The sequence below is a fragment of the Enhydra lutris genome, unplaced genomic scaffold, assembly GCF_002288905.1.
Source record: "Enhydra lutris kenyoni isolate GAN:26980312 unplaced genomic scaffold, ASM228890v2 scaffoldscaffold93, whole genome shotgun sequence".
NCBI classification, from domain to species: Eukaryota; Metazoa; Chordata; class Mammalia; order Carnivora; family Mustelidae; genus Enhydra; species Enhydra lutris.
Genome location: NW_019154177.1, coordinates 7547443 through 7573945, shown reverse-complemented (window position 1 = coordinate 7573945; position 26503 = coordinate 7547443). Strand labels below are relative to the sequence as shown.

Below are 26503 nucleotides of genomic sequence, written 5' to 3'. Positions count from 1 at the left end.
TCGTAGATTAACTCTGTGTGAACAGCTTCTATAGTTAATGTATTATATAAGTTATATATTATATAAATATATACTATACTTAACATGCTATTTTATATTTTAATCAACAGCGTATGATGGTTACAGTTTCTCTGCATCCTTGCCAACACCTGATATTATCTTTTTAATTTAAATTTGTTTTTATTACACCCATCCTAGTAGATGTGAAGTGGTATCCCACTATGATTTTGATTTGCAATTCCGTCCTGACTAATGATGTTGACCATCTTTTCATGGGGTTATTGGTTACTTATTTATCTTTGGAGACATATCTATATCTTGTGCCCAGTTTTAGTTGGAATGTTTGTCCTTCTATCATTGAATTGTAATATTTTTTACATTGTCTCTAATTTTGTGAAGCAAAATTGAGGCTAGGATACATTATTTTTGACTTTGTAACTAGGAGATGAACCAATTAATCAAAATAAAATTTGAATTACCTAAAATAAATGAAACGAATTTGGAAAGTAAGATTTGGAGTTAGGGGATATTAACTTTAAAAGGTGGTAACATTAATAAACACCACAAATCAAATTCTTGTTAAATTATTTTATCTGTTTAAGATAATTCTTCCTATGTACAAGAGTGTCAAATACCTAAATGCTTCTCACCTCAGCAAGTCATTTTCTGTGACAAATGAGTAAGATTTCAAATAGTTTCTCCTTTCCCAAATAGTTCTGTTCTTTTCTTTAATTTTTTTTTTTTAAAAGATTTATTTGAGAGAGAACACGTGTGCGCATGTGCGCATGAGCAGGGGGAGGGGGAGGGGCAGAAGGAGAAGCAGACTCCATGCTGAGCATGACTCGATGAGAGGCTCCACGGCAAGGCCCCAGAATTAGGACCTGAGCTAAAGGCAGACGCTTAACCAACTGAACGACCCAGGCGCCCCTCCAACAGTTCTTTAAGGCAATATTGTTTCTTCTCTTTGTTATTACTTATTTTTGGTCTCAAATTGGTAACCCATATTTGTCATTTTAGAAAGTTTAGAATTGCTATTTGGGGAATATTATTTGGGGATATCCATCAGTCAGTTGAATAATTACTGGATGCCTACCAGGTGTACAGCCAGCTCATTCTGTTTCTCTTCAGGGATCCTACTCAGACTCTCTCACGGTGGTGTGGTGTGGACCCTGACACGTCCGAATGGACACCGGCCTTGGAGTACTTGACTCCGTACCTTCAGCTCCACTGTTTCACTCAGAGACCTTTGATGTTCTTCTTTGCACTTTGGCGTCCAGCGAACCTAGGCCTCGTCTGTAGCTTTATATTTGATCTGGATCTTTCCTGTCTTGGCAGTTTCCTTTGGGCATTTTTCTGTGGATTACGAAATTGGTACTTATTTTGGTGTGCTAAGTCTGCAAGGTTAAAATCCAGAGGTAGCTCTTATATTAGAGATGATATGCAGCGTGTAATCTATACTTCACTTCAAGGAGATACTTCCGTGCTTAGAAGTTGTCTTGGAAATTGGTCGTCGGGGTGAATTGGTCATTCCTAGCAGATGACTCAAGTTACTGATTTGTGCTACACAATTGAGGGTTTGTATATCATTCTGAATGAGAACCATATGTTTTGCAAATTTACTAGCGAGGGTTTTTCTTGGTTATGATTTGCTCTTGGCTAAATAGAAGTCTTTTTCAGCATATTACTTTGAAAATACTTGAATGAGGAAGGAAGGAAGGAAATTTTCCATAGAATACATGAATTTAAGGCTACACTTGGACTGGTGGGTCTGGAAAGCCGTCCTGGCTTTGTCCCTGGCCTAGCTCCTTGCCAACGCAGACTCGGGCAGCCCTCTCCCCACAGTTCCCGGACCCCGGCGTGCTTTCTCACTGGCTGCATTGGATCGCCGATGAGTGCCCCCACATCGGACATGGTTGTGCACACCAGCTCTCGGTCACCGCCAAGGACTTAAGGGACAAGAAGGAAGTTGTGTGGGGGCTGTACCTGCTAGGGGGAACGCTAATGAGGAAAGTGGGGAGCAGGAGGCCACCAGTGAGGTAGGCCAAGAAGCAGAGGGAGAAGGGGAGGAGGAAGAGGATGGGGATGAAGATGAGGAGGTGGAGGTAGACCTGGGCCAGCGGGCCGCAGAAGATGTTGAGGGCGATGATGTCGACACCCGGAAGCGAAGACCAATGAGGATGACTGGACAGCAAAAAGGAAAAATTAACCTTAAAAAAAAAAAAAAAAAGGCCCCATGATCCGTTCATGTTCCACTTTCCTGTCTCAGAATCTCAGCATGGTCACGTGTGAGCAGAGAGCCTGCCGTGGACCGCGTCACCCGTGGATGACACCCGCAGCCCAGCCCCAGCCAGCGCCGCAGCGTGACCCAGCTCTTTTTCCTGAAGTACTTGAAAAAGGAATATTTGTGTTAAAATTTTTAATTTATATTTTATATTTTTGCTCATCTTGAGAGGGGTCAGCCATTTTTAATGACCTCAAATGATCCAACCAGCCTTGGGACCTTCTCCGGCCTGCTTCTGACTTGACTTGTGCTGTGACCGTGTTCATTACAATCTCAGAGGAGAGAAAAATAACAACAGATCTTACCGCGAGCATTCTACAGCTCTCTGTGGGCTTACTTCGCTGTACTCTAGGCAGTTGGTTTTGCAAGATGTTAGAAAGTCCAAAGATAAAAAGTTTTTTTTTCTTTCCTTTTTTTTTTTTGTTTTTTTGTTTATGCAGTTGCTGTTTTATTTTTTCGTTTGTTTAAGTGTGAAACATGGTTGGTCAACAGTAAACTGGAATTGTATTTTGCTGAGTTCTTAAAAAAAGCAGATAAAATTGCATTTTTTAGCAACTCTGTTTCTTTGTATATAGTGAATTATGAATAGTGACTTTTTTTTCCCCCTTACCAAGATAGGGTTTCAACTCACTGTCAGTAGAATGTATCTAATTAACCCAATTTTCAATTATCTGTGTGTAGAGATTACTCAAGCCTGTTAAAAAGCTCTAGCTTTCCTTTGGCTCCTTGATAGTTTTTTTTTTTTTTTTTTAAGATTTTGTTTATTTATTTGAGAGAGAGTGAGAGAGAGAGAGAGCGCCAGTGCACGCATGAGTGGGGGTGGGTACAGAGGGAGAGGGAGAAGCAGGCCTCCTGCCCAGCAGGGAGCCCGATGCGGGACTCAATCCTAGGACCCCAGGATCATGACCTGAGCGGAAGGCAGATGCTGAACCAATTGAGCCACCCAGATATTCAGTTCTTTGATGGTTCTCTGTTGCCTCACCACAACTATAGGGAGGCAGGACACTTGCAGTGGCCTGGGGGGGACATCTTAGTTCATACAGAGGTGGTGGCAGTGGAGGGAAATAGATGCATTCCCATTATTTTGGAGGTAAAATCCTTTGGGAGCGGTTGGATGTGCTGCAGGGGATGGTGATGGAAAGGAGTGGTTAAAGATGATCTCAGGTCTCTGGTTTCAGCATTTGGGTAGATGTGCTGATCACAAAGATGGGAAGACTGGAAGAGGTCACGTCATTTCCCTGCTGGCTCTCAGACACATCCCCCTGACTTTTCTCTGTCCTGCTCTTTACTGCGTGGAACTGCCTTTCTCAGTCTTCTCTACCTTTTGGTTTTTGTGGGTAGGACTGGCCAGTGAGAGGCGCTGATGGAAGACTGGAGGATAGGAATGGGGAGAAGGTCATTTTCCTCCCCCTTTCTTTTGTTCCCGGTAATGTCCCAGGACACAGCAGTTTCATTGCTTTGGCTTCTGCTCCTATCAGACAGCCCCTCCCTCTGCGAGCCGAGCTCCGGTTGGGCAGCTCCTGCTCGTGTTCTAGCCCCTGCCCATGATGGTGGCTTCCGGGCTCTTAGAATTCCACCTCTTCTGCTGGGTCCCTCCAGCCTTTGGGCTGTTGTGCTTTCCTGCTGTAACTCATCTCAGAGTTGCTTCACCATTCCCTTCTGGTGTCTTGGCTTTTCCATCATCTGTGTAACCCCAGTTCTGTATCCTAAAATGTCGAGTAGTTTTCTAACTAGAATCTGATGAGTGAATGAATACAGGAGTGAAATTTGAGAGCCCAATTTCAGAAATGATTTCTGTCAAGTTTAATATTTCTTTGATGTGTTCCAGTGGAGATGTTAGGGTACAAGTTGAGTAGTGAGCTCACTTGGTTGTCTGATCGGGAAGTATACATTTGGGTGTTGTCTCTCAGTGTAACGGTAGTGTTCTAGACCATTGGAACAGTTGGGATCATCGGTGCGCAGGTGAGAAGAGAACCAAAATCTAGGTCCTCAGGAGCTCTATTTCGTGGAGGGCAGAGGGGGATGGATAAAATAGAGGGACTGGGTAGGGGGATGGCGTGGTAAGGGGAAGACAGGAGAGTCGTGCTGTTGACACCAGCTGGAAAGGGTGTTGCGCGGCCTTGTGTGGCTGCTGTATCTGGCATTGGTACCCGTTCCCTTGGTGAAAGTGGTTTCCAAGAAAGAGTGAACAGTCGAGGGTCTTCACCAAAATGAGGCAGTGGAGGGGAAAATGGGAGGTGACAGAAAATGGGCACAAAGAGACCGTTCTTTCAAGATATTTGATTGTAGGTAATAGAGAAAATGGAAAGATAGCAGGAAGATTAAGACAAATCACAGTTTTTACAATTGCTTTTTTTTTTTTTTTTTGAAAATGCTTTTTGGATAGGTTAAAAAATTAAACGTTATACAAGGAATGAAGTCTTCCTCTAACCTTATCTCCCATAAGTAAATACTGTTCCCTCCTCCTCGTTGCAGCCATGGCTGTTTATTTCTGATACACATCCAGACGCTTTTCACGCAGATGAAAGCAAACACAGTGATGTATTCTGGATTCCCCCTTTTGACCCCCGTGGTAGCCCTACTGTATGGATCTTGTAGCATCTTGTTCTTTGGGCAGTGGTCCTGGTGACCTCTCTGTATTAGGATTTAGAGGTTATTCATTCTGTTTCTTCTTTGTGGGCGGCTTTATAGCACTCTCTGTTCCGAATGTACAGAAACGTCTTCCACCATTCACCTCGCACTATCAAAAATAATGCTAAAGTGAATGACCTTGAATGGCCTTGTTCATGTGCAGGCATGTTTGTAACTGGGCGAACTCCTTAGAAGTAGGACTTCTTGGTCAGAAGATGCACAGGCACCGTTTCAGGAGTGTGGCCACATTGTGGGCGTGGGCGCCGTGGTAGCTTCCTCCCAGCTTCGCCAGCACAGGTGAACATGCTTTTGGGATTTTGACACTTGAAAGTGCGTGAAATTTGGTATAGCTGTGTTGTTGTTTTTTTCTCCCTTAGTGCTTTAAACTTTCACTTATTTTAAGAATGGGATTGATCATCTCTTCTTGTATGCTCAAGAGCCACATGTGTTTCCGTTCTATGTGAACTCTGAAGTTCATATTCTCCGCCCAATTTTTTTTTTTTCCCTATTAGACTTTGGTCTTCTTAATTTTTGACTTTTACTCATGAGGCCTGAGGGCCTAAAATCTCCCATGTGGCAGGAACGGCAGCCTGCAGGATGGGCACGATGGGCAGGGGTTTGGGGAGCGGGGTAGTAACCGGATCATGAAGTGCCCTCACATGTCCATTGGTTCATATATTGGCTCTTAGTTTATAAACCTATTTAACATGTAGACATAGATACCCTGTTAGGGATGCCTTAGGTGGAGTGACTTCTGAGCTAATTATGTGTCAGAATCAACAGAGCAATTTAATTTGGAATGAGGATGGGGAGTATTAGCAGTGTTCTTTTCTACATAGTAAGTAAAAGGTCTGTCTTGCACTCGGATTTTGATTTTGGCCAGTCCTACTTAGCTACGTAATTAGTTTTCAATAGTTATTGGTAGAGTTTTGCCACTATTATTTGTCATTTAAAAGGAAAAAAACAGGGGGCACCTGGGTGGCTCAGTGGGTTAAGCCTCTGCCTTCGGCTCAGGTCATGATCTCAGGGTCCTGGGATCGAGTCCCGCATCGGGCTCTCTGCTCAGCGGAGAACCTGCTTCCTCCTCTATCTCTCTCTCTGCCTGCCTCTCTGCCTACTTGTGATCTCTCTCTGTGAAATAAGTAAATAAAATCTTTAAAAAAAAAAAGGAAGAAAACATGTTCTTTTCCCTTCATACAGTAAACAAGAGTTCAAGCTGACCCTTGGCTTCATCTTATTTCTGTGAAACACTCAGCAGGACTGTTCTAAAAGAACAAACTTATTATACGAGTCATCTCCGGGAGTAAGTGCTTCCCCATAGGATCGCCTGTGTTGTGCTCCACCCAGAAACACACCGGGCAGTCCCCAACCCTCCACACGGTCAGGTCTTGCCCTGTTTCCGACTGGGGACTGGAGATAGTTCGTCTCTTTCTTTCATTTCTCCTCTCCCTTCTCCCTTCTTCTCCCCTCCTTCTTCCTCCTTTTCCTTCCCCGTTTTATTCTTCTCATCCTCCTACTGCTCCAACCCTAGCTGGCTAAAGGCAGGATATCTCATGGAGATATTTTTTAAAGCTTTTATTTTATTTTATTTTATTTTTTTGAGAGAGAAAATGAACGCATGAGCCTGGCAGGGGTGGGGGGGAGGAAGGACAGAGGGAGAAGGATCCCGATGTGGGGCTTGATCCCAAGGTCCTGGGATCATGACCAGAGCCAAAGGCAGACGCTTCACCGACTGAGCCACCCAGGTGCTCCCCTCATGGATCATTTTAATTGCTTTTGTAAAACAGATTTTGCAAACACGGTTACTGCATTCTTTGCATTACACAGTTGCTATGGAGAACAACGAATGGGATGAAGAGGAAAAATATTAATCATTCTGCAGAAATTTATTTTGCCTTTTATTGCTTTTAAGAAATTATTTTTAAATGTGCACCTTAACGGTGCTTTTAAACTCTCTTACTAAAGCATACTGTATTCTCTGAGTTTGTAGTAGGCGTCCAGTGATTTGTATCACAAAAATACAACTCTCTGGGCATGATTAAGCATAATGGACATTTAAACCGTTTCGACTTGTCTTCCAGACTTCTGTGGTAAAGAGACTCCCTCAAAATGCTTGCAGGGTTTAAAACAATCAACAATCCCCCCCTTCATTTTGTTCTTAGTGAATTTTTTTTTTTTTTTTTTTTTGGCATAAGCTTGCTTAACTGCCTTACTTAAATCCACGAATAGGCTCCTCTCCCCGTTTCCTGCTGCCCCTCTAGGTGACTGTGCGGTGGAACAGTTGTGTAAGATAAATCTTGTGCTCTGAGTAGTGCTGACCGAACCATGGCCATCTCCTCTGTAATGTGGCCATTATGCGCAAGCCTGCAGGGAGATGGGGAGATGGGTCGCTGTGAGAGTCAGCCTGTGCTTTGGAGTAACAATCCTGTGCTCATCATTAATTCTCTCTTTATTTGCATGTCTCCCACGGTTTATAGAAGGCCAAGAGCTGACATGTTCAAGATCTTGGAAATTTTGGAAATAACCAAACAGTTCCTTTTGAAGCCTGATTATTAGCTGTCTTAGAAATATCATGAGGCAACCTCAAGGCCATGTAATACTTCTTTATTTTGTTTTTAGATATTGTCTGTATTATTTTTGATCAAGAGGCAAAGAGCCACTAATGAGGCATTCTAATTTCCTTAAGTTTATAGTCTCTGGAGTCAGTTTGTCTGGAGTTCTAATCCTGGGCCCCCTACCCCTTGTTGTGTGATTTTAGGCAAGTTACTTTTCCTTTCTAAGTCTTAGATTCCCTGTCTACAATTAGAGTAAAAATGAACCCACCTCAAATTGGGAAGATTAAGGGGAAAAAAGTGAGTATGATCTGCTTGGCTCATTGCTGGATGCATGATACGTACTCAATAATGCTAGCTATTGTCATTACTGCTAATCAGATTTTTATTACTTTAGATTTAAAAGCAATTTTTCTTGTGTATATAAAGAAATAGTTTGGAAAGTAATGCATTTTGATTAAAACAAATAGTGGTTTGTTTTTTTCTCCTCACACTCAAAGTAGGTGGTATGCCAATGACCATCATTTTCCTTGGTTCAGTGAGTACAAAAGCTTTTAGCAGTGGGGAAAGAAGTCTCTCAGAAAATGTATATCAGGTCACTGTTTTCATGATGGATCCCAGCAGGGGAATAGCTTCTTATATTCTCACCTTAAAATGAAAGAACACTATTGATTCTAAGCTCTCTGGAAAAGGAAACTTAAAAAAAATTAAAAGGTTTGATCAAAAGCAATACATACTTTTAGAAATTCAAGCCGTACAGATGGATATAAATGAAATATTCATGTGCCCCTCCTCAGGATTACACTTTATACAGTTATAAAAGGAACGTCCATGCAAGTTTGAAGACAGAAGAGAGAATGAATATGAAAGGAGTACATGAACAACTCGCCCTTCATCTGGCTCCCAAGGGCAAACACCTCAGTGTCATGTATATGCTTCCAGAAGTTTTCTTTCCTTAGAATGGAATTTCCCTTCATAAAAAACAAATAACAAGATCTCCTGTCTGTACCTTGCTGTCTTTTACCTGATGATTTAACAATGATTATTATAAATCAGCATTTACTGGTGTATCTTGCTTTTTAGACAGCTCAGTAGTATTTTAGCAGTCTCATAATTAATTGAAACATTTTCCATATAATGGATATGTAGGCTTTCTGGATTTTTTGCTTTGTCAGTAATGTTCACTGAGATTTTAAGAATTGATTATTGGTCTCTGTATATGTGTGTATATTTGTATGTGTACATATATGTGTATCTGTAAATACGCACGTGTGTGGTACAAGTAGCTTTACAAGCAGGTCTTAGAGAAATGCTGATGCACATTTAAATTTTTGAGAGCTTTTCCCACATTGGCATTCCAAAGAGTTTCTTGAGTGTAGACTGTTATCAGCAAAGTTGCCAGTTTCTCTGTTCCTTTACTAATACTAAATAATATCATACCTTCTAATATTTTCCAGTGTGATAGGAGAATATGAGGTTTTATTTCATTTTGCATTTAAAAAATTGAGTGAGATCAATGTGTATCATTATAAATTCCTAACAGATCAAAGATCTACATGTAAAACCATATGTGTATTAGGAGAAAACATTGGCAAACTCCTGAGTAATCTGGGAATTGAGGAAACTTGCTAATTATGACTCAAAATCCAGAAGCAGTAAGAGAAGATGTTATTGAATCTGATGTCCTGGAAATAAGAATTTACAAAGACAGTCTATAAAAAATTTGACAAACTGGAAAAAATAATGTAATCTATCATAGACAAAGAATTAATATTTCGTGTGTGTGTGTGTGTGTGTGTGTGTGTGTGTGTGTGTGTATTTATTAGTAATTAAAACTTGAGATAAAAATGACTGTTTGGGGCGCCTGGGTGGCTCAGTTGGTTAAGCGACTGCCTTCAGCTCAGGTCATGATCCTGGAGTCCTGGGATCGAGTCCCGCATCAGGCTCCCAGCTCCACGGGGAGTCTGCTTCTCCCTCTGACCTTCTCCTCGCTCATGCTCTCTCTCACTGTCTCTCTCTTCTCTCAAATAAATAAATAAAATGTTAAAAAAAAAAAAAAAAAAAAAAAAATGACTGTTTGACCCGAGGGAAAAAAAAGGGCAAAAGACATGAACAAATGGAAAACATTAACAAAAATTGCAGATAACCCTGAAATATATGAAACGATGTTCAACTCATTCATTATAAGAGACATGCGTATTAAAACCTCCCTGGATCCAGTTTTTTGGCAGATTGGCCTAAGTACAGAGTTTTGATAGCACACTCCGTGGGCATTCTCGTGCATAGCTCACAGAAGTGCAAGGTGGCACACTCTTTTGGAGAGGAATTTGAAAGGGTAATGGGATGACATATGAGTTTATCCTAGGACAACAATCCCACCTTTTGGGACTTGATTCCAAAGGTAATCTGGGAACAATACAAGATGGTATTTGCACCGTACTATTCATTACAACACTGTTTTTCATAGTGGAAGCCTGAAAATTGTCCAGTCTTGGTGCCCAGATTCCATCTGGCTGGTCCGACGTTTGTTCCTTTCCAGACCAGCCCTGGTGTCGCAGTTGTGACACTGGCGATATTTGACTGATGTGCACATGATTTTTACCTGCATATCAGGTTATTTGTGCTGGAGGCCACATCCCAGAAAGGTAGACATCTTTCTTGGATCCTCTTCAAGCCTCCAAGCTGGGTGTCTTCTGACTGCCCTTCCCTTTGCTGGTTCATTCTAGCCCCTCCGCCTAGTGCTTTTTTCTTAACTGCTTCTTCTCTAACTGCTTCTCGTCCAGTGCACTGGAGAACCTGACATGAGTGCTCCGATTAAAGCCAGACCATAAGGTTTAACTTTCTCTTTGCTGATATTTAATCTGATAACCAAGTCATCCACTAGTGGTAGTATGGTTGAACATTTATTTAATTTTGGGTGATGGGGTCCTGGGAAGGCAGGTCTTCTGGCATTCCTTGGTTGTTCTAGATGGCAGCCATGCTAAACTAGCTTCTTTCTATTTCAGGTGCCATTCACTCCTACCCTGTGAATTTTAATATTTGAGGTTGGGATGTAGCTTAAAGTTGATAAGAACGTGACTGCAGTTTTCCACGCCTCTTGAAGAGCTGTTACTAAGTTGATAGTGTTTCTGATCGGTGTTGGCATCTGAAAACCCAGAAAATGTGTTTGTAAGGGGGCAAAACAATAAAGAGTCTGCATTCTTTTTTTTTTTTTTTAAAGATTTTATTTATTTATTTGACAGAGATCACAAGCAGGCTGAGAGGCAGGCAGAGAGAGAGAGAGAGGAGAAAGCAGGCTCCCCCAAGAGCAGAGAGCGCGACGTGGGGCTCTATCCCAGCATCCTGGGATCATGACCTGAGCCAAAGGCAGAGGCTTTAACCCACTAAGCCACCCAGGCGCCCCAAGAGTCTGCATTCTTTATTGGCAAACAGCCATATACAGTTCCTCCTCTCTCCCCTTTTGTAGTGTTTGTTTTCTGTGTTACTTAGTAAAGCAGGGCCTTTGAGTGATTGTGGGTTGGCACAGAGATGCAGATATCCTTCTCGAACTTTCAACATATAACATAATTGTTTGTTCCTTTTTCAAATACTTTTTTCTCTGGATTTCTGTAATACCATGTTTTCTATTTTTTTTTTTTAAATGCTCTTTATGTGCTGCTCCTTTCCAATACCCTTTTCTCCTCTTTGCAAGATCTTTCTGTCTTCCACTGCTTTCTCTGTCCTCTTTTTTTCCTCCTGTAATTCCTTGTTAGGTGAGCTCATCCATTTCTGTAAATTCAGGTATTTTCTGTAGGGTTTTGATTCTCACATTTGTTTATGCAGCCTGAAAGACTCGCCTGAGCTTCTGTTTCTTTTATACCAAGCCATTCAGTATTTCTAGTTGGATATTTTATAGGGACTCAGAGTGTGCCCCCTTCCCCCAAGAGCCCTGTTGGTTCTCTTGTCCCCAAATCTGTTTCTTTCTAAACTTTCCTCATTTCAGTAAACGGCGCCACAAACAACTGAGGCTCAGGCCCAGATTCCTTCCATGTGCTTAGAAATCCTACTTGATGCCTCCTTGCACCGTTCCTTTCTCATCTGTCAGTGAATTCTCTTGATTCTGCCTCCGAGATAGGCCCCCATTTGCCTTCTTGCTTTTGCCATCGCAACTTTCCATGTTCTTTCACATATTCCTACTTACACCCGTGCGTCAGCTTCCAACTGGTTTTCTTGCCTTTACATTTTCCCCATTTGTCTTTACTTTTGCCCCATTTGTCTTTACTTTTGTCCCATCCGTAGTCTTCCTGGCACTTCTAGAATGGGCTTTCCAAAGTAGCAGTGAGCTGTTTGAAACCCAATGGTGAGTTCTTGTAATTTTATAATAACAGTGTGAAGTTCTTAACTTGCCAAATACTCTGGTCGCTGCCTGCCTCTCCGACCTTTCTGTCCCCACTTTCCCAGTGTCCAGTCCAGCTACACTGGTCTCTCTGGTCCTAGAGCATGACAAGTTCACTTTTACTTCGTGGCCTCTATACTTGCAGGATTTTCTTCTTAAAATGCTCTTTCTTCTGGTCTTTGCATGGTGTTTTATTACTTGAGTCTCAACTCTTCTGACCTAATTATTCTTTGTCCATTAATGTCTCTTATCATTTTAATAGCATTGACCAGTACCTGAAATTACCTTGTTTTTCTGTTGTTTGTTTTCATCAGACTTCCTCCTCAAGACCTAAACTCCTTGAGGGTATAAACTCTTCTCACAGCCATCTCCCCTGTGCCTGGAGGAGAGCCTGGCGTATAGTAAATCCTCATTGTGTTACGGTAGTTTACTGACTGATTTTTGCTTGTAGATAGTGTGTTTTGACAATAATAAGTTAAGATATACTAACAGAAAACTGAGTTTGGAAATAATTGGTTAAGAAACTCTTGTGTTCATTGGAAAGGACATTCTCTTTTGAGGGGTGGTCAGAAAGTTGGGTAATTTTATAGGCATTTTGGTATATTCATTGGATCCCTGTTGATGGCAGTTAGATCACCAAGCATAGTATTCAGTTTGTTTTGAAAGTCTGTACGTTCCAACATTGACAGCATTTCAGACAGAGTAGAATAATTGGCCTTACTTACTGCTGGAGTTCTCCTCGAGAGGGCTTTGTTGTGGTATGTATTGTATTGTAAGCGTTCTCTGTACTGTGAGAGGTTGCTGGGTTGAGTAGAAAAATGTGCCAGGATACAAAGCTGGCATCTGGCACAGATAGTTCCGTTTTTAGGTTTTTGCTGTTTTTTTTTTTTTAACTTTAATTTTTAAAAATATTTATTTATTTTGGAGAGAGAGAGAGAGAGCGAGCGAGCACACATACATAGGCAGCACATGCAGAGAGAGGAGCAGAGGGAGAGAGAGCATCTCAAGCAGGCTCCATGCTGAGCTCAGGAATCTCAAGCAGACTCGGAGCTGAGTGTGGAGCCTGACATGGGGCTTGATCTCATGACCCTGAGATCATGAGCTGAAACCAAGAGTTGGACACGTAACTGACTGACCCATCCAGGCACCCCTATTTGTTTATTTTAAGTAACTGCCTAGTCTTTATTTATTTAATTTTTATCCTGTTTTTGGTCAGACATTCATGACCCTTCCTTATCTGTGCCACACGCTGCTCATAGTTCAGCGTCATCTTTCACAGTTCAGCGTTCACTCAGTGCATGTTTAATGGATACCTACCAGGTGCCGGGGTTGTACATAGTAAGTGCTGGGCGTATAGCTGTGAGCAAGATAAAGTCTCAGCCCTAAGTATTTATTAAATAAACTGGCAACTTTGAAGCTTATTCCTGAAGATTAGCATTGCCTGCAGAGCTTTAACAGATGGTGGAAGTGCCGTATGCGTGCGGTCCCACGTTAGCTCTCACCCTTCTCTCTTCTTGAACCTACTTGTGCTCGTTTGTCGTCCCAGGATGTCTGAATGCTTGTTCTGTGCCCATCACTGTGCTAGGCCCTGTACATTCAGAGAGCAGCAGATAAAAATGTTGTCTTCAGCGTCTCTTAAATAGCCTGGAAAAGGGGCACCTGGGTGTCTCAGTGGGTTAAGCCTCTGCCTTCAGCTCAGGTCATGATCCCAGGGTCCTGGGATCGATCCCCGCATCGGGCTCTCTGCTCAGCGGTGAGCCTGCTTCCTCCTCTCTCTCTGCCTGCCTCTCTGCCTACTTGTGATCTCTCTCTCTCTCTGTCAAAAAAAAAAAAAAAAAAAAAAAAAAAGCCTGGAAAAATGAGTTATTATAGTACAGAGTGTAACGTGCTAGCACAGTCTATGCCCAGTCTGCCGTGGGAGTGCAGAGAAGAGGCAGCTGCAGACCTCAGGCTCCAGCTGAAGGATGAGGAGGAGTGAGCCAGGTAGGTAGGAAACAAAGATACTCTAGCCGGATAGAGTAGTGTAGGCCTTAGGAATTTCGGGTGGTTTGGTGTGGCTGGACAGATGAATGTAGGGAGAAGTTAATATTGACGTGGGGGAGGTGGTTGGAATCTGGAAAGTCCTCAAACACCACTGGAAATCATTAGAAGATTGAGATTAGAGGCATGTCTTCAGGTGCCATTGGGGAGAATGATTGGAAGGGAACTAGGGGAGGGACGTAAGTACCCATCATTTCTGAGTCTGAGCAGGGAAGTGACATGGCCACATTTCTCAAGGAAAGGATCACTCTGGCTGTTGGGAGGGCAAATAGACCCTGAGGTGTGACTGGGGGATAGGAATGGGAGGAGTGAGACAGGTTAGGAGGGATAAATAGTAATAAGCACCTTCCCTTGCCTTTAGTCGATTCAAGAATTTTTTGTTCTTGTCTCTATAAAAATATTTCACGATTTTTATAATCAGATGTTTGGAAAAAAATTTTTGCCAGTTCACCAGAAGCTTTGATGTGCTCGCCCTCCGTTTGGCATCATGCTGTCACTTGGGGTTCCCTTCCCAGGAGGGGAGTGTGCGCGCAGACATCTGTTTGTCCTCCTGGTTCTTCATGTCGCTGATCTTAGCTTCTGCTCCTACATCGGCATACATGGAAGGTGCTGTGGTTTTCAGTTTTGGTTTTCCTTTCATTGTGGTCGTCCCATTTTAATGAATGGGTCCCGCTAGGCATCAAGGTAGTGGGAATAGCAGTGAACACGTGAGGCGTTTACAAAGGCCTTTCATAAACTGGATGGGTTGCGGTTATTGGTTGCTTTGCCGGTGAGTTTATCACAGTACGGCGGCCCCTCTCCCTTACCTGCGGTTTCAGGTGCTTGCGGTCAACCACAGTCCAGAAGCAGGTGACCCCCTCTACCCGCCCCCGTGCCATATTGCTAGAAGGTCAAGTAGCGGCGTGCCGCTGCATCCCAGCGCATGTGATCACATCCCTTCGTCTCCTCACATAGACGTCTTATCCTCTCATCACGCAGGCATTTACCATCTCGCAGCAGCACAGGAAGAGGGGTGAGCAGAGTACAATAAGGTATTTTTACAGAGAGGGAGAGAGAGAGAGACCTGTTCACATAAGTTTTTTTTTTACAGTATGTGGTTATAATTGTTCTATTTCATTATTACTGTTATTTTCTTACTGTGCCGAATTTGTAGATGAAACTTTGTCACAGATCTGTATGTGCAGGAAAACCTATAGCATCTTTAGGGTTCCCTGTTATCTGTGGTTTCTCGCATCCCCTGGGGGGTCTTGGAATGTGTCCCTGTGGATGCGGTAGGGTTTGGGGGGACACCACCTACAGAACAATATTTGATCAAATTGGTGAGAGGAATGAAAGTTTCACTTTGAGGTAAATCATTAACTTTTTCAGGGAAGACAAAGTATATATATATATATATTTTTTTTTTTTTTTTTTTTTTTTAAGATTTTATTTACTTATTTGACAGACAGAGATCACAAGTAGGCAGAGAGACAGAGAGAGAGATGGGGGAAGCAGGCTCCCTGCTGAGCAGAGAGCCCGATGCGGGGCTCGATCCCAGGACGCTGGGATCATGACCTGAGCCGAAAGCAGAGGCTTTAACCCACTGAGCCACCCAGGCGCCCTGACAAAGTATATTTTTAATAACTTCTTAGCCTGCAGAATATTTGGTATATGAAAATATCTGTGCCTGAAACATACTGACACAGTCCAAAAGGGAGCAATGAGTTTGCCTACTCAGAAGGAAGGTGAGGCCGGTTCCACTTCAGTTTTTGGAAGTTTTAAAATACTCTCAAGTATTGGGGCGCCTGGATGGCTCAGTGGGTTAAAGCCTCTGCCTTCGGCTCAGGTCATGATCTCGGGGTCCTAGATTGAGCCCCCCATCGGGCTCTCAGCTCAGTGGACAGTCTGCTTCTTCTTCTCCCTCTCCCTGCCTCTCTGCCTACTTGTGATCTCTGTCTGTCAAATAAACAAATAAAATCTTTGAAAATAAAATAAAATAAAATACTCTCAAGTATTGAATATAAGGGAAGAAAATGCTTATTTTCTTTGTATTTTAAATGAAAAGATACAGCGCAGGGTATACATTTTTATATTTCTCACACATATTTCCACATGCTGTCTAGCGGGCACCTTGTGTCAGGCAGTTATGGGTTTACGTGACTGCCACGGCCTCTGTCTGTCTCAGTGCTGTGCGAGTAAGCTGTGATTAAGTGTGATACTGAAATTTCTATTTTATATTTGTTTTTTAATAGAAAATGCATCAGACGCAGATTTATGGCTCCTGAATAGTTGTACTGTAAAAAACCCAGCTGAAGACCACTTTAGAAACTCAATTAAGTAAGTGGAAGTTGTTTTTTTTTTTCCTGTTTTTTTGTTTGTTTGTTTGTTTTTTAAATATAAGTGAAGATAAGTTCAGGAAATCCATTTAAAAAAAATTCCCTAATATAAATATTTAGTATGTATCAAAAAGAGTAGGAGTTGGACTTGTAAGATTATACTGTTTTGACTTTATCTGATAAAGAATGAAGCTTTACTGTGCTTTACTGTAAGAAGTTACATTTTCCTCATTAGGATTTTAGATTTATCCTTTGATGGATGTGAGATCACTGGTCATTCTTACATTTCACTGAATGAATTTGTTACCATTTACTCATCTTACTACTGATCAGAGTTTTCCCAGCGTTTTGCTTTTATGAACACTTCTGCTGTGAATATTTTGAACGTGTTTTCTGGTGTGGCTGTGCAAGAGTTATTTTAGTTTATGTACCTAAGAGTTGAATTATTGGGTCACAGGCGTGTGTGTGTTCAGACTTTAGTAATGTCAAGCTCCTTCTCATGGACGGGCGTGCCAGTGTTTACTCTGAGTGGTAAGGGATGTGTGGAGTTGTTCTGCTTTCTTGCCAACTCTTCATATTGTCGGATTTCTAAATTTTTGCAGTCTTGTGGTACAGGTGATATCTCACTTTGGTTTTAATTTGCATTTCCGTGACTCCTAATAATGTTGAGCATCTTTTCATATGTTTATTAGCCATTTGGACTTACTTTTTTTGTGAAATGGCTTTTTAAATATTTTTTCCTGTTGAGTTGTCTTTTATTATTTGTGGGATTATTATATGTATTCTGTCTACTAATCTTTCCGTGTTATACAGGCTGCAAACATCAATTGTGACTTGTCTTTTCACTTTCTTTGATGGTATCTTAGGATGAAGAGAAATTCTGGGTTAAAATTTATTTTTTTCTTTTGAGTCTGTGCTCTTACTATTTAAGAAGACTTTCTCTGTCTTGAAGTTAGGATATTCTCTAGTATTGTCATCTAAATGTCTCATGGTTTTTACTTTTTACATTTAAATTTGTAATCCATCTAGAGTTAATTTTTGTGGTGTGGTCCCAGGAATAAGGTCCAATTTTATTTTATTTCCATGTAATCACTGAATTTCTTCAGTATCTTTTCTTGTTTCTTAAAAATCCATTCTTTTCCCTTTTTCTGAGTATTGCCTACTCTGTCATGTTGAGTGTCCATAGATGTTTGGGTCTGTCCCTGGACTCTCTCTCTGGTTCCGTTGACCTCTTTCTTTATTCTGGCATGATTGTACACAGTCAGTGATTAATACAGATTCATACTAAGCCAAAATATTTGGTAGATATCAAGAGTATCTTGGCTTTTCTCGGTCCTTTGTCCTTCTATATAAATTTAATACCAGGTTTGAAGTTCAAGGAAAATACTCTTGTGATTCTGATTGTCATTAGAGAGACTATCTTGATGACTTTGAGGGGAGAATTGGCATCTTTCTACATTTTGAGTTTTCCAGTTCGTGAATAAGGTATTTAGGTCTCCTTTGACCCTCCAGAAGTGTGTAATTTCTTCCTCTAGCATCTGTACATGTTTCAGATCTTTTCTCCTAACAATGTAGGGACAGCTGCATTGTCCCAGTACCATTATTATTATTGTTATTTTTAAATCTGTCCATTCTCCTTTTACCTGTGCAGTAATTTTTTGTTGTTGTTACACTACTATACAAAGTAATTTAAAAGAAATACTCATTTTCTAGCTGTGTTTGCTCCCTTGGTCTCTTGGGATTGATTCCTGGAGCAGTGCGAGGATGCTTGGGTACGGGGATGAGCGTAGATCAGGAGCCTGTGGCTGGTGAGAGCTATGCTAGTGGAGGGGCTGTTGGCCTCATCTCCCGGAGAGGCACTTGGATTTGGAAGGAAGGAGTTGACTGAAGAAGGAAGAATTCTTTCTACTTTCAACATTGTCGAGTATGACTCCGAGACCCACGGCTTGAATGCAGTGGGGAGTGCCCAATGGGGAGTGCAGCTGGAGGGAAGAAGTGTTTTGGTTATTTGAAGCTACAGCTAAGTACTCCGATAAGGTGATGGTCCTGTTTGATCTTTATCGAGTCCTTCTGAGTGCTGGGTGCGTCCAAAATGCTGTCCTTAATTGGGCATCACCCAGCGCAATTCTCACAGTCTGTCCCTGACTTGTAGGTGACAGTTTTATTCTGCTTCTACAGACGAAGCGTCTCTTTTCCAGAGGAAGTTCTCTAAGGCTGGTCATAAAGGCGGGAGTGGGGACTTTTAGCCTAGGCAGCCCAGAGTCACTGTGTTTAACCATTTTATTGCTGTGCTTCCCAGGAAAAGCTGTCAGGTAAGCCGTTATCAGAGACCAGGACTGAGAGATAAGGATTTTATATTTTTTTGCATAGAAGTGATAGCTGAATGGGATGGCATCCTCAAGTCAGAAACTACAGAAGGAATGGAGAAGAGTTCTTACTGGCACTGTGGTGGGAAGCAGAAGAGGTGGAGGTGATGCAGGGTGGGCACAGGGGAGTTGAGTTGTGGTCAGAAGGAGGAGGAGGAGGAGGAGTAGTGACAGCGAGCCGCAAATGATGATTCCCAGATGCTGCTCGTTTCGAAAGAATGCTTTTCATTTCCTGAGAAGTCTGTCATGTCCCCGGGTTATCTACTCTTTAACTCTGAGAAGGGTAAATAAGATGTAAAGATATTTTGGTGCTGCTGATACCCCCTCAGTACAGAATCCAGAGAATTTAGTTTCTCGGATTCTCCATTTTGTAATGTAACTAATGGCTGTGCTGCTAGACTGTTTCTCAAAGTTTATTTAGAACCTCAAATATAGCTTGTGTCAGTGGGTTTTGTCATGTACATGAACCGGGCAGTGAGTGTGGTTCTCAGTCATGACCCGGTGTTCGAATGATTCGGTGAAGTGATCCCGTAAGAGAGCTGTCATTTGAACCACTGCAGAGCCCGTGCCGGCCAGCATAGGTTCCTTTAATGCGCTCTTCTGCTTGATTGAAAGGAAGTGTAAAAACAGGGTTACAGGTGATTAAATGTTTTCTTTTTTTTTTTAAATGGTTTTGAAGGCTTTTGATAATCACAACTAGTTCTTGTTAACAGAACACCTATGTTAGCATTTGCTTTGTTTCCAGAATAAGTATAATCTGCTAAAAGACACAATAACAATTAGCACTGAGAAAATGTCAAATTCAAGGGACATGTGTACATTTAGGGACGTTCAGTGATAGATTACCTTCTCTTGTCAAGTTTTTCCCTTCATTCCGATGCCTTCTCCCTGGTCATCAACATCCCGTAACAAAGGAAAATGAAGATGGATACTTTGTAAACTCTCACATACCTTACATTACACTGTATCCTTTCCCTTCAGCCTCCTCTCTCACCTGGGTTCTTTTTAACGTATTGAGAGACACTGAATTTCTAGGAGAGTCTGATGTAGTGAGACAACACTGAAATTCTAGGAGAGTCTGATGGACTATTTCCCTTCTCCTTGTTCTGCTTCACTTAATCCCTTAAGCTCAAATTTAGAGATTCACAAAGGTGAGCCTAGATCTTGCACAAATAATGATGGCGTCACTTTGCCACTCATTTCCTGAGTGTTGTCATTTCTGACCTTCTGCCTTTTTGTCTCTTCCAGTGTATGTCTGGTATTTAATAGTTTGTCTTTAATCACTTATCATCTCATTTTTCTCTCTGTTGAGCCACCAGCCAGTCAACCATCTCATTTTAACAGGAACGAAGAAAGATAACTTTAAGGGATTTACCCTCTTTTATGTGATTGATACCATTGGTATCAAGATTCTTGAATCATTGATCTCCTTGATTCAGATCCATGAATTGTGTAATCCTGACAAGGTAGCCATGGACTGATTCCTGCCCCCCCTTCCCCCGACCCCGGTGGTGGTGGTGGTCAAACTTCACGCTGTGTATTGTGGGGAGTTTTATTTAAGGCTGGCCAAAGAGAATATTGGCTTAAAATTACTTGGAAGTCTTCATTTTATAACTAGTGCTGATGATAAAATATTCCATCTTTAAATAATTTCCTAATCTAGGCAAAGTAGCGTACCGGATAGGAAGATGGCCGTCTGTATTTGTCTGTAGGCTGGGCTGCTCAGTGCTTTATACTGGCTCTCTTCTAGTTGATTGGATTATGAGGGTTTTTACAGTGTTTGTGTTACTAGTGTTCAGATTGATAAGGAGTAGGAGTGTTAGTAGTGAAAATGGAGTTGAGTGATTTTGCGGGGGGAGGGGCTGCCTTTTGAACTTTGAAATCTTAGATGCTGTTGCCTTCAGTAGTTTTGAAAAAAGTCGCTAATGAGCCCCATATTTTTTGATGGTGGCCTGTTGGATGTATACTCTTTCTTCTTGAGCCTTTGCTAGTTGCCCTGTCCTTGTTTTATTCATTACACCAATTTGATTTAGACAATATGGCCTTTAACTTGAGGGGTTCTTGAATAAATGAAAAAGATCAAAAGTTTCAAAAAAATAAAATTTGCTCTTAATGAGAGTATCAAATAAGAAAACTCCTTTGGTTAATGCTTTATAGAGATGTGGGATCTTTTCTGTGCCACCTAAAGGAGGTCATTCAGAGGCTGGTAAAAATAAACACATCTTGTGTGTTCTATATAAATGACCGAAAGAATAGCCAGCTTGCTTTGATCATGGACTGTCAACCTCTGTTTGACCTTGGGCATTATTAACCCAAATGGGCAGTGTGGTTTAGCCATGCTGATAGTGGGTAGACAAGAATCACTTAGTTCTTTGAGCCACCTTTGCTATAGAAATAAATGGTAATGTTAAAGGGATGGTTTAGACATCTGAGTGAAATTACTCGAAAGAACAGTTAGGATATAAGGAGGATATAAGGAGGAGTGAACAAAGAGGAAAAGTTTGTGTTGAGACAGAGTGTTGACTTTGAGTAACATCTTTTGGGTATAGGATGTTCTGTTGACAGAACATAGAAGTTAATGGACGGTCATTCTTATTATGAAATGAATTTTTTGCTTTACGTAGATTTAACCTAGAGTTCTTCATTGGGATAGTATTCTTTCAAACTGGATTTGTGAAATGTTTTAAAACTAATTTAGGAAGAACAGAGAAGTGCTTGGCCTTTCAGTTAATAATTATCCAGCTTATAAGGAAATAAAAAACTTGACTGATTCTGTTGTTAACCTAGATTCATTAGCAATCAGTTATCTTTTTCTTTTTCTAATAAAAATAATTGGCACTGAAAGACAAAAGTAACAGTAGGCTTTACTTTGGGCCTTTTGCAAAACACAGGTCAGGTGGCTCAAGTTGTTCTGTTAAACTAGTTTTTTATACTGTACACTGTGGAATTTTTTTTTTTTTTTTTAAGATGTTTTAGTTCTGGCTTCTCTAGTTGTATGAGATGCCTTTGGTTCATTGTGTATTTTAGGTCCTTGCTTAAACTGTCCGTGGCAGCCACCGGAGGCCCTGTGTGATCTTATCACTCACAGCCTCGTGGCTTCAGTCTTCCCTGCTCGCCAGAAAGTTTCCCTCCGTATGGAATGTTAGTTTGGAGTTTTGGACCATTGGGCTGAGTATGTGTCATAGACCAGGTGTGGGTCTCCGAACAGCGCTGTGCTGACATGAGTTTACATTTCTTCCTATCATTTTCCCCCCTCATCTCCTTCACTTGTGTAGATACTGTCTATGTGCACTTTTCTGTTTCTGACCCTTATCTTCCTGTCCACTTGCACATTTCTGTTTCCGACCCTTATCTTCCTGTCCAAGATCCAGACCTGTGCATCCCACTGCTTGCCGGCCTTCTCTATTCAGATGACTCCCAGACACATCTGGTTATCGCACGGAACTTTTTCCCCAGCTGCTGTGTCCCCTCCTTTTGCCTGTCCTGTTGGCTTGCACTGTCCTCTTTTAGATAGTCTGTGAGTTTTCTTTGATTCCTTTACTTCTAAAATGTCTTTTCCTGGGACACCTGGGTGGCTCAGTTGGTTAAGCATCTGCCTTTGGCTCAGGTCATGATCCATCCCAGGGTTCTGGGATCAATCCCCACATTGTGCTCCTTGCTCAGTGGGGGGCCTGCTTCTCCCTCTGCCTGCTGCTCCCCCTGCTTGTACACTCTCTCTGACAAAATCTTTTTAAAAAAATTACCTTTTCCTTCTCCTCTGAGCCTTCTACTTCCTCTTTTTTTCTTGTTTGATGTTAATTAGTGTTACGGTCCTTACGTGGTAGTAAACGTTCTCTGGGAACTTGCAGCGAACCTCTTTTTTCTCGTGTTTCCTCAGAGTGCCATGAACTAGACACACATCTGGCGGGAGCCCTTTCCGTGCGTGCCTGTTGTTACCGCTGTCGTCACAGGTCCTCGTTATCTCTTGCTCTTCGTTTCACAGCAGAACTCTGGCTTGTTCTCCGCTGCTTTTCTGCCAGTCTGTGCTCTGCCCTCCTTCACACCCTGGGCTGGGTCCTTCCCAGCCCGGGGAGAAAGATTAAATCTCTTAGTGTAACAAGGTCTCTGTACAAAATCTCTTTTTTGCCTCCCTCTCTAACTTGTTTTCCTGCCACTCCTTCACAGAATTCTACTGCTCCCCGACATGATAGGATTTCGTGTTTGCATATGGTCTTCCTTTTCCCTGGAATAGGCTCCCTTTTCTCCCAAATGCAGGCCTGTATGCCCGTGTGTGCCCTTACACACACACACACACACACACACACACACACACACACACACACACAGTCCTGCCTGGCAACCTGTTCAGCTTTTGGAACTCATATCAAAAGTAATATCATCTGTAAGGTCATCTCCCTTCTAATTCCCACCCTTTACCTCCAAGGTCCACAGAGTTAATCATCCTCTGTTCTCTGCTACTTCTTGATCCCATACAAACATCTGTTGTTGAATATTACATTTTATTGTCCGTTTACATATTTGGCCTTCTACTAGATTGTGAGTCTTGAGGTCAGGTTACTGATCTCAGGATAATTCTTTTTTATGGAGTTTTTGACCCTCTGATCTTCCTTTTCTTGGGAAACAGAAATCATTAATAGACTGCTTGTCAACTCTTCTAAGAATGGACCCCCAAGGCCCTTGTGAATCCCTTGTTGGAGACAGCCTATATATTTGCAAAGAGGAGAGACAGAATTCTGATTTTCAGATATCGTATTAAAGGAGCCTCTTTTTAAGAAATCGTGCTCTTTTCTTTTTATATTTTACTTATAAACTAGGAAGAAACCTGACCCTTGTCCTAAGTGAGGTAAGAAACTTGTGTTTATCATTGTTAGCCTGCATTTTCTTTCTAGAGAGAAGTAGTAAAAGGTGTCAGAAATCTTTTTTTTTTTTTCCTTTCAAGTTTTTGTTTAAAGTCCAGTTAACATTTTATGTAATACTAGTTTCAGGAGTAGAATTTAGAGATTCATACTTACCTACAACACCTAGTGCTCATCACAAGTGCCTTCCTTAATCTCTTATCACGCATTTAATCCATCCCCCTGTCTACCTCCCCTCCAGCAACCCTCAGTTTGTTCTCTGTAGTTAAGAGTCTTAGTTTTATGGTTTGCTTTTCTCCCCCCACCACCAAATTCCATAATGAGTGGAGTCATATGGTATTTGTCTTTCTCTGACTTAATTTGGTCAGTGTAATACAGTCTAGCTCCATCCATAGCATTGCAAATGGCAAGATTGTGTTCTTTTTGACGGTTGAGTAATATTCCATTTTATGTATATGTATATACACACACACACACACACACACACACACACACACACACGCCCCACATCGTCTTTACCCATTCATCAGTTGGGCTGATCCATTCATCATTTGGGCTCTTTGCATAATTTGGCTTTTGTTGCTATTCTGTGAACATCAGGATGCATGTATCCCTTTGAATCAATAGTTTTGTATCCTTTGGGTATATACCCAGTTGTGCCATTGCTGGATTGTAGGGTAGGAATTCTTGTCACTTCTTGGCCTGGTCACTTGGTCAAGCTGGCAGAAGTCCAGGTGTGAATGGCAAGACCTTGTTCTCCTTGACAAATGAACTGGGCCAGCTTCAGGACCTTGCCCCTTGGCTCAATTGAAGCATCTCATCTGGAGTCAGAGGAGAAGAAAAAGTTGTAGATAAAAACCTGGTAGGGTTTGGCTTTGAGTTTGACATGCAACTAATTACTCAACACATGTTCGTACGGTCAGATTGAACTGATTCTTCCTTTTTGGGGAAGAGAGTTTAGCCTCATTCTATCTGTGCATCAGCATGTCATTGTGAGTGTACTGTTCTGTGTTAGGTATGTTACACATAATGCAGCTATGTTAGTATTGTACATTTATTTTACATTTGAGTATCAAATTGTTCAGTTTCACAGAATGAGCAAAAAACATCAGATAAGCCATCAAATTAAAAAAAAAATCAGCATGGCTATTGCAGGGGAGGAAGCAGAAGCGTTGGTAAGGTGAACTTGAGAAAGGACGTTGTGAGGGAGTCACACAGTAAGATCTCTGCGGACAGTGATACTGTTGAAGACTACATTTCTCTGGAGAAGTTGTTTAGGCGTTAGGTCTTATCATCATGCCAGGTGTGATTTGTATTATTCAAGCCTTAAGTCATGGTTCTGTTTAGTCTGTTTTCTGTTGTTGCAAGGACTTTATATGTTTTTTTCCCCATCAGCTAGTCTGGGGTAAATAATGGTGTTGGAACAACATGCTTTCCAGAAACCTAAATGAAGAGCTCTCTGTTGATCCCTAAAATGAAGGGTAAGAGTCATGTAGGTTAGAGCAGATTTTGGCTCATTCCTTGTTACGGGCTTTAGGTTGCTTGTCCCCTAGCCAAGGAAAAACACGGAGATGAAGGGGAATACAGGGAGATTATTATGTATTGTATCCCAGGGAGAAACATGATTGCAAATAAAGGAGAAAGTGTATTTTGGGGTTGAACTTCTGGTTGACTTAAGCAAAACCAAAGGAGGGAATGGTTAAATTCACAATTGAAGTATTAGTAACTTATTTTGCAAATCCGAAGGAGAAAAAGCAGTTCAGGTGTAGTAAGCCACTTCAGAATGCAAAAGCAAGTTTGCAGTTATCTAAAGTCTTTTTGGTGAATCGTATTTTGCATATTTCATGATGACAGTTACATCAACAGTCGCTTTGTTTTTGCCATTTTAAGCAAGAGAATGAGTGAAAGAGGTCAGTGTATTATGTACCGGCAACAGCTGGCTGATAGCATTGAATACTTACGTAATTTAATATATGTGTTGGCTGTTGTCCTAACAGCTCTGTAGGTGGAGGCCCCGGAAAGCATGCAGAAACTTGCTTTAGCAGGATTAAAGAAGAAATCAACACGATCTGAGCTGGTGCTTTCAGCCAAGAGTGATTTCCTATTGTTTTGGTTTCAAAGACATTCTACTTATTCTTGGTGTGTGTGTTTAGACAACAGAGAAAAAGACTCTTGTGTTTTTTTCTCCCCTTATTGTATGCTCTAAGTGTAAGAAACAATCTTTCTTAATTTTTAGTCACTCAGTGGTATTGTTTAATAACTGGTAATAAATGAAATAAAAAACCATCTGACCTTTAAACCTATAGTACATGATACCAAGACCATACGTGTTAACTGCTTCTGTTCCTTGCGGACGGGTGCACTTAGGTGTCCTCTGGGCCAGTTTGAAGGGTTGCTTCAATCTTAGACCACGTTAAGGCCTGGTTGTCTGTGATCATGGAAAACTGGGTCATGTGGCTGTGCAGAATAAACAGAATGCACAGGTAAAATGCGACTGCACTTTTTGGCTGATAGCCTCATCTGTGGAGGCAAATCCTATTCAAAGTACCCTATGATTATTTCTATTCCTGTTTTTATAGCTCAAGGGCTGAGGCCAATCCTTAAGGCACCTTTGAATACAGGCTTTGATGACCGGAGAGCACCTTTGTGGGTTTTAGAAAAAGATCCCAGGCCTTGTAGACACAACCCCACATGGCTGTGGATGGCTGTGGATGGCTGCCCTATATAGGGAACCCTGTATTGAACCATCTCTTCTTGTGTCTGTACCTCATGTCAGGGTGGCTGCCCCTCAAGAACTTGCTCTGGTAATGGTGCTTGACTGTGAGAGTTGAACAAATGAATGAACCGGGTCATGTGTTTGCTTTCTTTCTCTGTTTATCCCTTTGACCCCACTCTCCCCTGCCTCTGTCAGAACAGGTATCTTCCTCTGTAGCTTTTCATAGAACTTCTTCTGTATCCCTGTTTTCTGATAGATTGCATCATTTAGAAATTAAGTTAGGCTGCATGTTCTAGAAAACTCTAAAAGTAGAGGCTTAAATAAGATGGGGCATTTATTTTTCCCATGTAACGTGTGAAGTCCATCGTTAG

General features: G+C 41.6%; 1 protein-coding gene across 2 annotated transcripts in view; it reads left to right on the top strand.

Annotated features, from left to right (window-relative positions):
- LOC111138564 (CDK5 regulatory subunit associated protein 1 like 1) overlaps positions 1-26503 on the top strand; it is a 653240-nt gene that overhangs the window by 87902 nt on the left and 538835 nt on the right. For both annotated transcript variants that reach the window (XM_022490583.1, XM_022490584.1), the window contains exon 4: positions 16111-16195. In XM_022490583.1, coding sequence (XP_022346291.1) covers positions 16111-16195 — 85 coding nt within the window. The remainder of the gene's footprint in view (positions 1-16110; positions 16196-26503) is intronic.